The sequence below is a fragment of the Pelodiscus sinensis genome, chromosome 7 (assembly GCF_052426305.1).
Source record: "Pelodiscus sinensis isolate ZL-2025 chromosome 7, ASM5242630v1, whole genome shotgun sequence".
NCBI lineage: Eukaryota > Metazoa > Chordata > Testudines > Trionychidae > Pelodiscus > Pelodiscus sinensis.
Genome location: NC_143058.1, coordinates 2530524 through 2545386, shown reverse-complemented (window position 1 = coordinate 2545386; position 14863 = coordinate 2530524). Strand labels below are relative to the sequence as shown.

At 44.4% G+C, this 14863-nt stretch overlaps 1 protein-coding gene across 3 annotated transcripts in view; it reads right to left on the bottom strand.

Moving 5' to 3' along the window:
• Positions 1 to 14863, bottom strand: part of USP37 (ubiquitin specific peptidase 37) — a 54613-nt gene that overhangs the window by 39513 nt on the left and 237 nt on the right. The window contains exons 1-7 of one of the 3 annotated variants that reach the window (XM_089779619.1): positions 14013 to 14366; positions 13166 to 13378; positions 7658 to 7829; positions 7024 to 7127; positions 4278 to 4459; positions 3830 to 3904; positions 3099 to 3196 (exon numbers count right to left, since the gene is read on the bottom strand). In XM_089779619.1, coding sequence (XP_089635745.1) covers positions 3099 to 3196; positions 3830 to 3904; positions 4278 to 4459; positions 7024 to 7127; positions 7658 to 7829; positions 13166 to 13321 — 787 coding nt within the window. In that variant the 5' untranslated portion in view covers positions 13322 to 13378; positions 14013 to 14366. Of the gene's footprint in view, positions 1 to 3098; positions 3197 to 3829; positions 3905 to 4277; positions 4460 to 7023; positions 7128 to 7657; positions 7830 to 13165; positions 13379 to 14012; positions 14367 to 14863 lie in introns of those variants that run through there. The other 2 variants (XM_075932969.2, XM_075932970.2) reach the window with 2 other exon arrangements.

Genomic DNA, 14863 nt, shown 5'->3' with positions numbered 1-14863 from the left:
TCTGCAGATGAGAGGAGTGTGTGAAGCTGCTTTCCCCCCCTCTGCCCCTGCTCCCCCACCAGGAGCTGCAGGGACACGTGCCAGCCACTTCAGAATCTGGGAGCCGCAACCCCTGCCCCAGCCTTGAGCCAACCCGCACACTCCAACCCTCTGCCCCAGCCTAAAGCCCCCTCCTACAGCCCAAACCCATTGTTTTTGGCCCCACCCCAATAAAGGGTTGCCAACTTTCCCAACCGGACAGACAGGATTCCATTTATCCAACCAGGAAAGTTAGTAGCCCATAAAGCCTAAGGGAAGCCCCAAGCGCTCACCCACACACCTCTTCCCCCAGCCCCTGGAGCTGAGTGTGGCCTATGACTGATTTTTTTCTGCAGGTCAGTATCCCCTGGCAGGTTCTCCACCCCTGTTCTAAAAGGGGGGGGGATGAATCTATGACTGACACTTATGTACCTTGACTTGTCAGGACTATTTATTATGACCTGTCTAGGTCCCCTTCAGTCCTACATTTCCATTTCAAGAATACAGGCACTCCCCGACTTATGTCAGATCCGCAGTTACGAACGGGGCTTTTCTCGCCCGGGAGGACACGGACTGCGGGACCTCGTGGTCCCGCCGCCTGTGTACTCCGGGGCGAGAAAAGCTGCTCCGCGTCTCCCTGGTCTGCAGACCAGGAAGACGTGGAGCAAAGCCACAGAGGGGCTCGGGCAGCGGGGCAGCCCAGGCGCGCTGCGGCTGTCCCTCTGCCGGCGTCCTCAGAGGCTTTGCTCCCCGTCTCCCTGGTCTGCTGGTCCCCAGCAGACCAGGGAGACTGGGAGCAAAGCCGCGGAGGACCCAGGCGGCGGGACCGCGGTGCGTCTCGATCCGCTGCCCGCGTCTTCCTGGTCTGCGCAGCCAGTATGCCCGCCCCCCCCAGCAGACTAGGCTTTTCTCTGGATGCCTGTGGCAGAGCAGCTGAGGCGCTGCCGGTTGGTCCCGCAGCGCCGCTCTGGGCGCTACTGGACCAACCCGGCAGCACCTCAGCTGCTCTGCCCCAGGCGTCCCCAAGTCAGCTGCTGCTGAAACTGACCAGCTCTGACTACAGGAAGCCCGAGGCAGAGTTGCTCTGCCCCGGGCTTCCTGGAATCAGCCGCTGATCAGTTTCAGCAGCAGCTGACTTGGGGACGCTTGGGGTTTTTAAGTTGATTCTGTATGTAAGTCGGAACTGGCAGTCAGTTTCAGCAGCAGCTGAATCTGGACGCCAATTCCGACTTACATACAGATTCAACTTAAGAACAAACCTACAGTCCCTATCTTGTACGTAACCCGGGGACTGCCTGTAATAATATTCTGTATTATCATCAAGCCCCAAGAACCCATTGTGTTAGCTATTGTACAGTCTAGGGATGTTAAGTTGCAATTAATCAGCTAATTGAGCAGTCGATGGAATTTCCATCAACTAATGGGGCGCTCGCTACCCCTGCTGCAGCTCTGCAGTTTAAATGTGCCTGGCTCCAACTACATTTAAACTGCAGAGCCACAGCAGGGTTAGCTCTGGGAGGTGGTGTGAGCGAGCCAGCCCCAGGAACTAACTCCACTGCACCTCTGCAGTTTAAATGTAGTAAGAGCTGCCAGGTTAAAAGCCAGTTCCCTCCAGCACTGTCTGAAGCAGTCCCCACTCGCGCCAGATACCCGACTGCTGTGGCTCTGCCTTTTAAATGCAGTAAGAGCCAGCCAGCTCTTACTACATTTAAAAGGCAGAGCAACAGCGCCACTGTGCCTCTGCCTTCCCTGCCCCCACCCCACCGCGAAGACACTGCTGGAGAAACCGGCTTTTAAGCCAGCTCCTTATTTCCTTCCCCTACCTTGCTGCCTCTAATATAGAGGCAGCAAGGGCAGGATGCGAGTAGTCCTATCAGGGGGATGGGGGAGGGAAAATGCGATAGGCTTATTGGGTAGCTGACCATTGGACTACTCTTTTACATCCTCAGTACAGACACACCAAAAAGATAGTTCTTGCCCTCAAAGATCTTCCAGTCGAAGTATAACACAAGAAACAACAGGAGGCTAGCACAAGAAATAAACGAGGGCTGGTCTACATTACCACGGTAAATCAATCAAAGCCATGTATATAACTAGAACAGCATAACTACGTAACTGAAGTCAACGTAACTATATCCATTATCGCAGTGCTTACACGGCTCTGTGTCAAAGGGAGATGCTCTCCTGCCAATATAGCACCTCTTCACCAGACCAGCTAAATCGATGCTGCTGCATTGAGCGCAGCAGCACCAACTCTGCGCAGTAGTGAAGACCTCTCCTGTGACAACATTCGTCAACAAAACAGACAGTGGTGCCAACATACCAATGCTCTAAATATTGCCAAGTTTTGGGTAGGTATGGTGGCAAAGGGAAGATAAGGAGCGATTTGCAGGACAAAGAATAAGCGTGGCAGATGTTTATGGGAAGCTCCTCCCTAGAAGGAGGGAGGGACAGTGTGAGAGAAAACACAAAGGTGCTTGAATTTTCAAACAAGTGCATGATGTGACTGGCATTAAGGGCCAATCGAAGTTGAGAATTCAATAGTGAATGAGAGACGATAGGTTAGGTTGGGATTAGGGATGTTTGAGTATAACCGATTAACCATCTAACCAATAAGCTGATGTTTATCGGTCAATGGTATCGGTTACAATCTCGGAGAGGTGACTTTGTTGCGTCAGGGCAGTAATCCTCCTTCCCAGGAGTCGGGCCGGCAGAGGCTGGCAGCCCCGCTGCTGAGGAGACTTTGCTGTGGGCTCTGAAATATAAAAGTTAAGCTTGATACCGCCGAGCTCACTGCACGTGTAACTGCTAAGGTTTTCAGTGGCTACATGGTTACCCTCTTACACAATTTTTAACATCCCTAGGTGGGATAAGCTGGGAAGGGCCTTGAAAGTGAATACAAGTAGCTTATGTTTGTGGTAATAGAGGGGCAAGCCAGTGGAGGACTTCAAAAAGACGGCTGACACAGTCAAAGCGATAGAATAAGAAAGCTACTTTTGCAGCAGCTTTCTTAATTGACACGAGTGGAGCAAGACAGCATTTTTCAAGGCCAGAGAAAATTGTATAAAATGCGTGTTTACCTGATGTCCTGATCTCCTCTGACTGTTTCAGATTCAGCTGTTTCTCTCTGCTACTATTTAAAAACTTCCATGCTGGATCAGTCACAGCTTTGTTATTGCTACAGAGAAACAAAAGCTGAAGTCAGAGCAGTTATATGAAGCACAGGGTTTTTTTCTGGTTAATGTTACACTTTTAAATGTCCTTAGATATTTAATTCACATTGTCCTTTGTTATAATAAAGCTTGAAATATGTAAATCTCATCAGCAAAAAAGTTTAGGTAACTGATTCATTAAATAGACCCTCTCATTATCATGTCAACACATAGCTGACATATCTCTGCTGAATTAAATACCAATCCCATTTGTGCTTTGACCTCTTACTAGTCAAAGTTCAAATCCAGTAAGACTACACTTCTTGCAAAACAAGGGCAAACTGCCACCAATAACCAAAGATCCCAGATATGTATTTAGCATCCAATACCATTACAGATGTGTTCAGTTAGTGCTAACTCACAAGGCAAACACTTTGTCAGAAGATAATATACAATCACAGAATTAGCACACCACTACAGGGCACAGGACTATATTTCACTACCTAGTCCCAAATCCTTTCCAAACATATATTATGGTATTATTTTGACAGAAAAAGATCAGACTATTCTTTTCAATCAGACTTTCATATTTTAAAAGTAGTTAGACAAATGCAGGAGGAATTTACATAAGAAACTAGAAAGAATCAGCAGTAACTTACGTTGAAGAATCATTCTCTTTGGGATAATCTTCATTCATCTCTGAACTGGAGGGCTGTGTTCTTTTCCTCTTTTCACTAAAAAAAAGCACAAGAATAAATAATTCTGGAATCATTAATTCAAAAGGACATATATAAACCTCTTCCTTCACCATAGACATTATATATGCTCTCTGTATTTCTCACCATTCACAATTTTCAAGTTTATAATATAAAATACAGCAAAGAATGTTGCATACATAGCAATTTTATTAGGTTGTTCCCAGAGCCCTTAGACCAGTCATGAGTTGGAAATGCAGTTAACACTGTTTTCAAAGCAATATAAAAAAAATTATAAAAACGAACCAAAAGGGGTTGTATGAATTTGTAGGTAAAGTAAATTGCTATTAAGATTACATATTTGTAGCGCTAAATTTTAATGATAGCATATTAAAGGAACTTTATTTCATACCGGTTTTCCAGTAAGCCTGTTCTGTGAGGAGTTGATGAAGTGGGAGACACTGAAATGTTAACCCTGTTGCTAGATGTTCCACTTCCTGGGGAAGTCTTAACAGATGCTCTACTTGGGCTGCCCAGCACCTTTCGAAATGGATTGTCTTCCTTTCCCTCCACAGTCACTCGTTTTGAAGGAACCTGCAAAATGCAACAGGGGAAATCCTCAATAATCAAAAATTAAAATTACTTTACAGTTATTCTAAAGCGGCATTGGCACGTCCCTCCCACAAATGCAATATCTGAAAACAGGGAAATGCAAAGAGGACAATATTTTAATGCTACTCAGGTGGAGTAAAGTTTGCATATGTGAAAAGCCATTGTAAAACCACTAAATTGTGGACATGCATGAACAGAGTATCCATGCAAACTTTATCCTTCTTCCGTTCCCACACTATCAGTGCCATTTATGCTGTCTACAGCACACTAAATTCTTTCAGATACAGACCATGACTTAGGTTTTCAGAGATGAGCACTGCACATCTCTGAGTGCCATAAAATAAGGTGCTATAATAGTAAGACATGTTTTAAGAGCAGTATCCTGTAGTTTTTGACCAAACAAAAACAAAAATAATTTAAGATCATGGAAAGATCAATAGCTGGGTAATTCTAAGGAATATGGGTAGGTTTCAGGCTTGGGGACTAACCAGCAGGGTTAAACCACATCAGTGGTTACCACATACCACACAGTTTATATTTTACAACTTTTTAAGCAGCACTGAAAATTTGATGGAAATAATTTTAAAACAACTTCAGTTTGGGGTTGGATTAAAAGGACTGACTTGGTTCATTCACAGAGTTGTTATATAACCTTTGACTACAGAGCGAAACTTACAATGACTGACCAAGGTCCCTTGGCAAAGGATCCTCTGTTCTTTGCAAACAACTCTTATCTCAGACCTGACAATCCCACTATACCAAACACATCTTACAGGATATTCATCCATAAAGAGTTACATGTAAGATACAGAAAGCTCAGAACATGTCAAAATTCATAATCATTGAGAGATTATGAGAAAGTGTATTGGTAGTATTTAAGGAATAGTGTATTTACACTAAAAGTATGCTTTATATAGGCTTGGGCGTTATTTTCTACTGACTAATTTCTCCTCCAAGCTATGGCCCACTTGGATAGGGGGGAAATGTCACCCTGTCCTGTTTGAGCAATGCAACGCTCACATTCTTTAGACCTGCACAATACTAAAACTTAGAAGAGAAAACCATCTAAGGCAACAATCAAACCCACTTCTAGAGAGCACCACACAATAAGACGGGGGGGGGGGAGGGGCATCTGTGACTAGAAACAAGTGGCTATTTGTACTATAACAGGAGGAGGAGAAGCACTCTGTATCCATTCTCTGAGGAAACCCCTTGTGGAACAGGGGTGTTTTCAGGACCATTGGGACCCTGATTCTTGAGAAACCAGGCAACGCCGCAACAGGCTGTATTTTGGTAGCAGGGGGAGGAAGAGACTCTACCTCATTAGACAGGAAAGATGACCATTGATAAATGCAAACCCAGGGTTGTGTTTTATGGATTTTGTTCTGTATTGGAAATAAACAGGGTATACCACACTATTTCTATTACATTTTCATTTTTTTCTTAAATAAACCTACTTTTGTTTTATTGCAAGTGCTCACAAGTAATTTTGGTTTATAGGAGTGGGAGTTTAAGGTAAAACTGGAGTACACTGTACCTTTCAGTGCAGACGATCTGGAATTTCTGTGAGCAATCACTGTGTAGGGATGTTAGATGTTGTTTAATAATTATGTAACCACACCAAATCTTAGCGTTTACCCAATTATTCATTAGTCCCCGGAAGGAGGCGGGGGGGGGGGGGAAGGGGGGAAAGGTCGGCACCAGCAGCCAATGCACTCCCAGGCAGCCCCCTGCCACCCAACGCTGCTACCTTTATACCATTTAAAAACCAGCTCCCCGCACAGACCGGCTCCCACCTGCTGCTGCTTCTGTGTCAGAGGCAGCAGCGCATGGTGGCAGCAGCCCCTGTCCACGGGGGTTGGCGCCCAAGCTTCCTGCAGATAGAGCCTGCACCAGCATCCCACAGCATAGCCTCTGTCTTGCCTGCCCCCATCCCTACCGTGTTGCTGTCTCTGATAGAGGCAGCCGCATTAGGGGGAGGCAGCTCCACGAAGCCAGTGCTTGGGAGGAGCCAGCTTTTAAAAAAGTTGGACAAGATTTTTATATATAAAATGTCACTTGCAGTCAAATCTGCCAATTACCAAACACATCAGCTTTGCGTTTTCATTGTATCTATCGTATCCAACTTCTGTTTGGTATTTCAGCAGAAAAACATACAGAAACATTTGGAACTAAGCTGGATGCAGATCCGTAAGTATGTGTTTTACTCCTTTATTACACTGCTCCAGCAACGTGACTTGCATATCTAATAATGGGATAATGCTCTTTTCAAGAGCCAGTCAATGACATTCCTTGATCATGCAGAAGATTTTGCTTAAGAATGGAATGCACTTTTCTCCCATTACCCCACTAAGGTCTCAACTAATGGCATGTCTGTCTGTCCAAACCTGTCCTGATTCAGAAGGCTTGAGACACTGGAATCAACTATTGTGCTACAACAATGTGTGTCACACGCAAAATGAGGGCAGAGGGAAGAGAGGAAGTGATTAAAAGGAATTTGAAGGGAAAAGCAAAGATCTGAAGTGTAAACGAACTGTTTAACAAACCTGATTTTCTATATACTGAAACTGCCTGGTGTTAGCTTCCTTCTGAGTTGTCCTGCTGCCCAGAACACCTCCAAAGCTGCCAGATCCCTGAGATGGTTTCACAGCTGATAACAAATGCACATGTCATTTAATCTACTTGTTATTGTATTTACCCTCGCTTTGTCACAAATCATTTAAGATTAGATTTTCAAAACACTCACCAGATGTACATGTAAAAAGCAGAATCAATACATGGCAGGTAATACAATATCAGGCGTACATGGGTTTAAAAAGCAAAGGTTTATAGATTTTCCTCATACTGTTTGTATACTTAATGTGCACCAAACCCAAGCGTTCAAAGAAAGGAGAGGAAACTGTGCATGTCTTTGAAAATGGTAAACATTTGGTAATCATTTTTCAAATACTAGCATACTTTTAAAATTAAATACCATGAATGCCAACATTGCAAGAAAGTTACATAAACATTAAAATGAAGCTGAATTCAATGGCCCAAAGAAAATTAAAACAAAATCAGTGCGAGGCATAAACAACTTTTAATAAACAGAAGACAAAATAAAGGTGAACACACACAAACTAATTCAGAATCTTATCTTTATCCAACCTGCTGTTACCAAAATTCATTCTTTGCACTTACTCGTATGAACTCTGTCCTGGAGGACTGCATCCAGATACATCCTCATTTCGTTTGCATCCTTAGAGGGTACTTTATCAATAGTCAGGAAGCTGGCATCTTTTAGAGTTAGCATCAAGCAACATAATTTTCCACCATTTGGTCGAAGGACCACAGTTTTAATGTTATGGCTTAGCTGGAAAGAAAGTAAAGGTGACTATAACAGAGATCATTGTAAGAAATTATTAAGTACTTCCACAAAAAACTCAAAAACCAACTATGTTGTCCAAGAGTTACAAAGAAAAAAACATATTTAAATACAAATATTTAATACAAATACAAACCCTCCTTCTCCTCGAGTCATAACTAAAACTCGTTAATCTGGTTAATGAATTTTAAAAATGCTGCTCAGAAAAGACAGCACTAACACTATCACTGACAAACCCCTATTTTCAAGTGTTTACAGTATTCTGAAACTTCCTTCGCTGGATTCATATTTCTTGTTTCTCTCAGTGCTCAGTAAAATTTCATTTAGCTGCTACAAATATAAAAATTAAAGAAACTTTTAATCAATTAAGAATATTTTTTCAGCTTTTCCTCAGTTTTTTAATAATTCAAGACTTACAAATTTTCATATAGTTAGCCCTCGAAGTACAAAATTCTTGACAAGTTGTAAAAAAAGTGCTTGGTAACCAGTGAGTACCAAAAGATTGCTGTATATTCCATATAAATTTGACTTTGTTTCATTATATATCCATCTGTTTATGCAAGAACTCCTCCTAAATGGTAACAGCTAGGGCCACCAAATTAACTAGGCAGCTTACTCTTAGCCTACCTTACGACAAGGTCAGCGTTTGGTTGTGCTGGGAACATAAGTGGCGGGAATGTTCCCCCCCACCGCCAGTGGAAAGGGAGGAGCAGAGAGAGACACGATCCTCACACTGACTACTGGGGGCAGCAAGTAGGGATGGGATACTGCAGAGTGAGTACTGGGGGCAGCCACAGCAGCACAGGACTGATGGGCTGGAGATGGGGCTTTGGTGTTGCAGTCCAGGTCACTTTCTACAGGTAAGGTTCCCTCCCCGCACCTATAGGGCCTGGTCTTTCTCCCTTTCCCCCCCCCCGCTACAGGGCCTGGAGTTTCCTCCTCACCTTCAGGGGTCTGCACACTCCCCCCTCCCCTCCTCCTCATGCCCATGTGATTTCCCCTCCCCCCATCTGAGGGTCCTATGGGGTCTAGTGATTCCCCACCCCTGGCCACTTCACCTAGAGAGTGGAGATTCCCTCCTCCTCCTCACGCAGCGCAGGGCTCCTCTCTGGGCCTAGGGGTACCCTCCTCTCTCCTTCCCACATGGCTCCTCACAGGATCAGGATGTGGCCTCTCCCTGCACCTCCTTTTAGTTCCCAACAAAACCCAATAAACCATTCCTGGAGTTACACACCTGAGCACCACCGGGTAAACCTGCTAGTTTTAAATAAATTTTAAAAGTACTAGTGCAGCAAAAGTCAAATACAATGGTAACATTAAAAAAAAAAAAGTACCTCTCCCTAATTAATCCACATTAAGGATGTTAAGAGGCAGGTAACTGGCTAAACATGTTGTCGACAGAATTTGTATCGACTACACAATTACTCGATAGGGGAAGGCGCTCAGTCCTGGCTTGAGCTGGGTCTGGGAGCTATCTCTGCTGCGGCGCTGCAGTTTAAATGTAGTAAGAGCTCGGCCACTGTAGACAGGGGCTACTGGTGAAGCAGCCTCTGTTCGTAGCCAGCCTCTGTCCACAGCCAGCCCCGGGCTTGCTGCAAACAGACTGCTCCGGCAGCAGCCCCTGCCTACAGAGCAGCCTCTGCTCGCAGTGAGCCTGGGCCTGTCACAGACAGGGGCTGCTTTGCAGCCGCCTCCCCTGCCCCACCTCTGCACTGCTGTCTCTGATAGAGGCTGCAGTGCAGGGGAGGAGGGGGCAGGCAGCATGGCAGAGATGGTACTCTGGCTTTTAAGCCAGCTTCCCCAGCACTGGTTCTTGCTTCCCACCCCCCTTGCTGCCTCTGATACAAAAGCAGTAAGGGTGGGGGTAAATGCAAGTAGTCGACTCCACTATCCGATAAGCTTAGGTTTACTGGGTAGTCAACTACTCACTCACATCCACATATCCCTTCTCACTTTCTGCTAAGTTAGCTACAAGAAATCACCTGACCAATACCTGTACATAGAGAAAAATGTTTTTAAACAGATGAATCACAGTTCTTGGCATCCTAAGAAACCAAGTTTTACAGCAGCATCATTAGAATGTTTCTAGTGTAGACATAATGCACTTCAGTCCATGATTTGAGTTTTTCATTTGGAGAAACTGACGTCACCATATTTAGAACTGTCATACTGGGTCAGACCAAAGGTCCATCAGCCCAGTGCCCTGTCCGCCAACAGTGGCTAATACCAAGTGCCCCCAGAGAGAATGAACAGAACAGGGAATCATCAAGCGATCCCTCCCCTGTCACCCATTCCCAGCTTCTGACAAATCGAGGCTAGGGACACCATTCCTACCCATCCTGGCTAATAGCCATTGATGGATCTAACCTCCATGAATTTATCTAGCTCTTTTTTAAACTCTGTTAAAGTCCTGGTCTTCACAACAGCCTCTGGCAAGGAGTTCCGCAGGTTCGCTGTGCGCGGTGTGAAGAAATACTTCTTTTGGTTTGTTTTAAACCTGCTACCTATTAGTTTCATTTGGTGACCCCTAGTTCTTGTGTTACGGGAACAAGTCAGTAACTTTTCCTTATTCACTTTCTCCACACCAGTCATGATTTTATAGACCTCCATCATATCCCCCCCTTAGTCTCCTCTTTTCTAAGATGAAAAATCTCTGTCTTTTTCATCTCTCTTCATATGGCAGCTGCTCCAAACCTCAACCATTTTTGTTGCCCTTTTCTGAACTTTTTCCAATGCCAATATATTTTTTTTAGATGAGGCAACCACATTTGTACGCAGCATTCAAGATGTGGGCATACCATGGATTTATACAGAGGCAATAAGATGTTCTCTGTCTTATTCTCTATTTTTTTTTAATTATTCCCAACATTCTGTTTGCTTTTTTGACTACTGCTGCACGTTGAGTGGATATTTTCAGAGAACTATCCACAATGACTCTACAATCTCTCTGGAGTCGTAACAGCTAATTTAGTCCCCATCATTTTGTATGTGTAGTTGGGATTATGTTTTCCAATATGCATTACTTTGCATTTATCAACATTAAAATTAATTTGCCTTTTGCTGCCCAATCTCCTAGTTTTGTGAAATCCTTTTGAAGCTCTTCACAGTCTGCTTTGGTCTTAACTATTTTGAGCAGTTTAGTATCATCTACAAATGTTGCCCCCTCACTGTTTGCCCCTTTTTCCAGATCATTTATGAATATGTTGAATAGGACTGGCCCCAGTACAGACCCCTGTGGGACCCCACTAGTTACCTCACTCCATTCTGAAAACTGTCCATTATTCCTATCCTTTTTTTCCTATCTTTTAACCAGTTATCAAGCCCTGAGAGAACCTCCCCTCTTATCCCATGACAAGTTACTTAAGAACCTTTGGTGAGGGACCTTGTCAAAGGCTTCCTGGAACTCTAAGTACACTGTGCTCACTGGATCCCCCTTGTCCACATGCATCAGTACATGCATCTGACAAAGTGAGTCTTTGCCCATGAAAGCTTATGATCCAATAAATCTGTTAGGCTACGTCTACACTGGCCCCTTTTCCGGAAGGGGCATGTAAATTTCACCAGTCGTAGTAGGGAAATGCGCGGGGGATTTAAATATCCCCCGCGGCATTTAAATAAAAATGTCCGCCGCTTTTTTCCGGCTTTTAAAAAAGCCGGAAAAGAGCGTCTACACTGGCCCCGATCCTCCGGAAAAAGCGCCCTTTTTTGAAGTAGGAATAAGAGCCTCCGGAAAAGGGCGCTTTTTCCGGAGGATCGGGGCCAGTGTAGACGCTCTTTTCCGGCTTTTTTAAAAGCCGGAAAAAAGCGGCGGACATTTTTATTTAAATGCCGCGGGGGATATTTAAATCCCCCGCGCATTTCCCTACTACGACTGGTGAAATTTACATGCCCCTTCCGGAAAAGGGGCCAGTGTAGACGTAGCCCAAGTCTATAAGGTGCCACAGGACGTGTTGTTGTTTATGCAGATTCAGATTAACATTGCTACCCTTCTGATACTTGTCCACATGCTTGTTGGTGCCCACAAAGAACTCTAGTAGATTAGTAAGGCATGATTTCCCTTTACAGAAACCATGTTGACTTTTCCCAACAAACTATGTTCATCTATGTGTCTGACAATTCTATTCTTTACTATTGGTTAAACTAAGTTGCCTGGTACTGACATCAGACTTATTTTATACCCAATACTTGCTTTTTTGGTTAACTAAATATTTTCAGTACAGGAAGAATTTAAGGATGGCCTTCAAATCTTCCACTCTCCCCTAAAATAAGTACAGCAGAGAAGAATTTCAACCACATGACCATTCAAGGTCAAACCTATTACAACACACAAAAAACTCTTATGACTTAACAGCATTCATCATCATCCATATTCTCCAGCCACCAGTTGTGACTCGTTTAAACTATATTATAAAGTCTCTTTGGGACAAAGATAATCTTTTACTTTATATCTGCATCTAGCACTATGGGGCCCCAACCTGACTGTGGCTTCTAGACACCACTAACAAATAAAAAAGTAATTTTGACAAGTATGAAGAGCTGCCAGTTACTGAAGCGAGAGAAAGATTTAGTTCAATTTGCCTCTATAACATGACAGTAGGATCTCCCAAATCTGCAGATGAAGAGGTTTCTGATTAATCTGAACCGGAAGACAGAAAAAAGGCCTAAAACTCCTCCTAATGTTTCCTGTCCCAAAATATGAATATCATCAAGTGCACACATTTTACTTATCGCCTTATAGTTGGTATGAACCTTATTTTTCTGACAGCAAGAGCTATCAAAGCTCCAAAAGGAAGTGGTGAAAATCAAGTTTCTTGGCACACTAATAACCTAGACTGGACAGAAGTGTAGTTGATGTACAACAGTGAAGAGTTTTGCACCTGGACTAAGGGTATATTTACACTGGAAATGTTCAGCACTTCCACTGGAAAAAGTACTAGTGTAGTAGAAAAGGCATACGTGACCTAATAAATCGCCACACAGATGGTCTGAAAGTTTGTCAAATAAGCAAAAAGAGTTTAAAAAAGCGAATACAAAATAACAAGATACTATATAGTGTTTGGTTCATTTTACTTTCATGTCTTAAGCATTTTCATTTCTTCCCAATAATTGGTTTGTCCACTCCTGCCTTGGCATTCTACCCAATGATACACCTGAATACTGTAAAGTATGTTTATACAAAAGGATTAATGTTCTAGAAATGAAAACCAAGAAACAGTAACAGAGGGAAGTCTGTGAGATACTTAGTAGTCTTTGAGATGAAAGCTGTTCACAAAAGGGAACAATCCATGCATTGCTCATATAAAACACCTTGATATCTGAAGTACCTGAAATGTCTTTGGAATTCCTCCAACATTGTAGTGAACGACTAAACTCACTTTGTTGTCCTTCTCCACAATTTCAAAGCTTCCTTCTTTCCATTTTGTAATCCCAGTTTGCATGCTGCGCATCCGTACAGGCCCATGCACCTTCAGTGGAGCCATTTTTCTTGCAGATAAATAACTTAAAACAGTTGAACTAAATTTACTTCACTTTGAATCCTGTTAAAAATAAGAAAAATTAAAATTGGCAACTAGCAAATAAAAGTATCTGCATAAAGTGTAAAAATCAGGAACAGCATTTTTTGCAGGAGTCTAGAAAAAATAGAATACAGTAAATGAAATATGTATTAGGAAATCTTCCATAATTTGGCCAGCATTACTTTAAGCCAGTGGTCTCCAGACTCTTCAGGGTTCATGCTCCTTACCCAGACTGGGGGCAAAACTGTGGCTAAGGGGAGGAAATGTAGACAAAAGTAAGGAACCTGAGGCTGTGGTCACAGTTGGAGGCCAGACTCAGGGGCATGAGTAGAGCTGAGGCCTTGATGTGGGGAATGCCTCGCACCTTGGGGAACTCTGTTTTAATCCCTAAATATTTAACACTGAGTGAGATGACTCAGTACAAACAGTGAAAGATCTTGCAAGTCTAAGAATGACATTTACAGAGTTACCAAAACAAATTGATCTTGAGCTAAGAGCAAGCAGGGAAAGATGAGGGGGAAAAGACAACAAATTTTCCAAGAAACCATTTGGTTTCCAAAATTGGACAATAAAACCTCTAATGAGAAACTGACTTTTTATAATAAAATGTATTCTTTGTATTTGCAAGTTTTACTTATTGTCACCTCAACGTCACCTGTTTCTCTCTCTCAGCCACCTGTTGCATCTTGTCATTGATCTAGATTATCATCTTTTGGTTATAGATTGTGTTTTGATATTGGTACAGCACTTTGTACAACGAGACTCCAACTTGACTGAGGCTGCTAAGCAACGTTAATACAAATTACTAAAACAATGTGACAAATTACTCTTTAAATAATCCACATTTTGATAGGAACTGTCTGATAAAAACCAACGAAGGAAGGAAGCTTTTCATAGGAACACACACAGCGCCCTTTTCTATTTAACTTTTGAGGGGGATGCAGTTCAATACAAGCTAGGGACACGCAAGCGACAATCACCAGGCAGCAGGGCTCGCAATGGTTCAAGTGTGAAGGGCGTTTCTTTCGGGCCAGTGAGCGGGTGCACGGCAGCCTGGCTTCCCGAGCGTGCCTTCCTTCCCCCCGACACAGAGTCCGGGGAAGGGGAGGCCGTTCCTGCACAGGCTGAGAAGCGGCATCACAGGCCCGTGCCCAGGGCAGGGCGGCTCTGCGGGGCGACCCCGACAGGCACAGGGGCCAGCTGGGTCCCCGCGCGCTCACCGGCAAAACCCACCGGGGGGGGGGGGGGAGACGGGGCAGCGGTCACGTGGGGGCAGCCCAGCGCGAGGGGCACCTGTGGCGCGCGCGGAGGGCAGCCGGCCCCAGGGACTGAGCAGCGCGCGGCCGGGCTCTGCCCCGCGCGCCGGGGGGGGGGGGGGGGGAGAGTGACCCACTCGCCCCGCCCCCCCACCTGCCGTGCCCGGACAGCGCCCCGCCCGGGCGGGGGAAGGGCTCGGCCGAGCTGACCGGGGGCTCTCGCGGCTGCAGGCGGCCGGAGGGGGAGGGG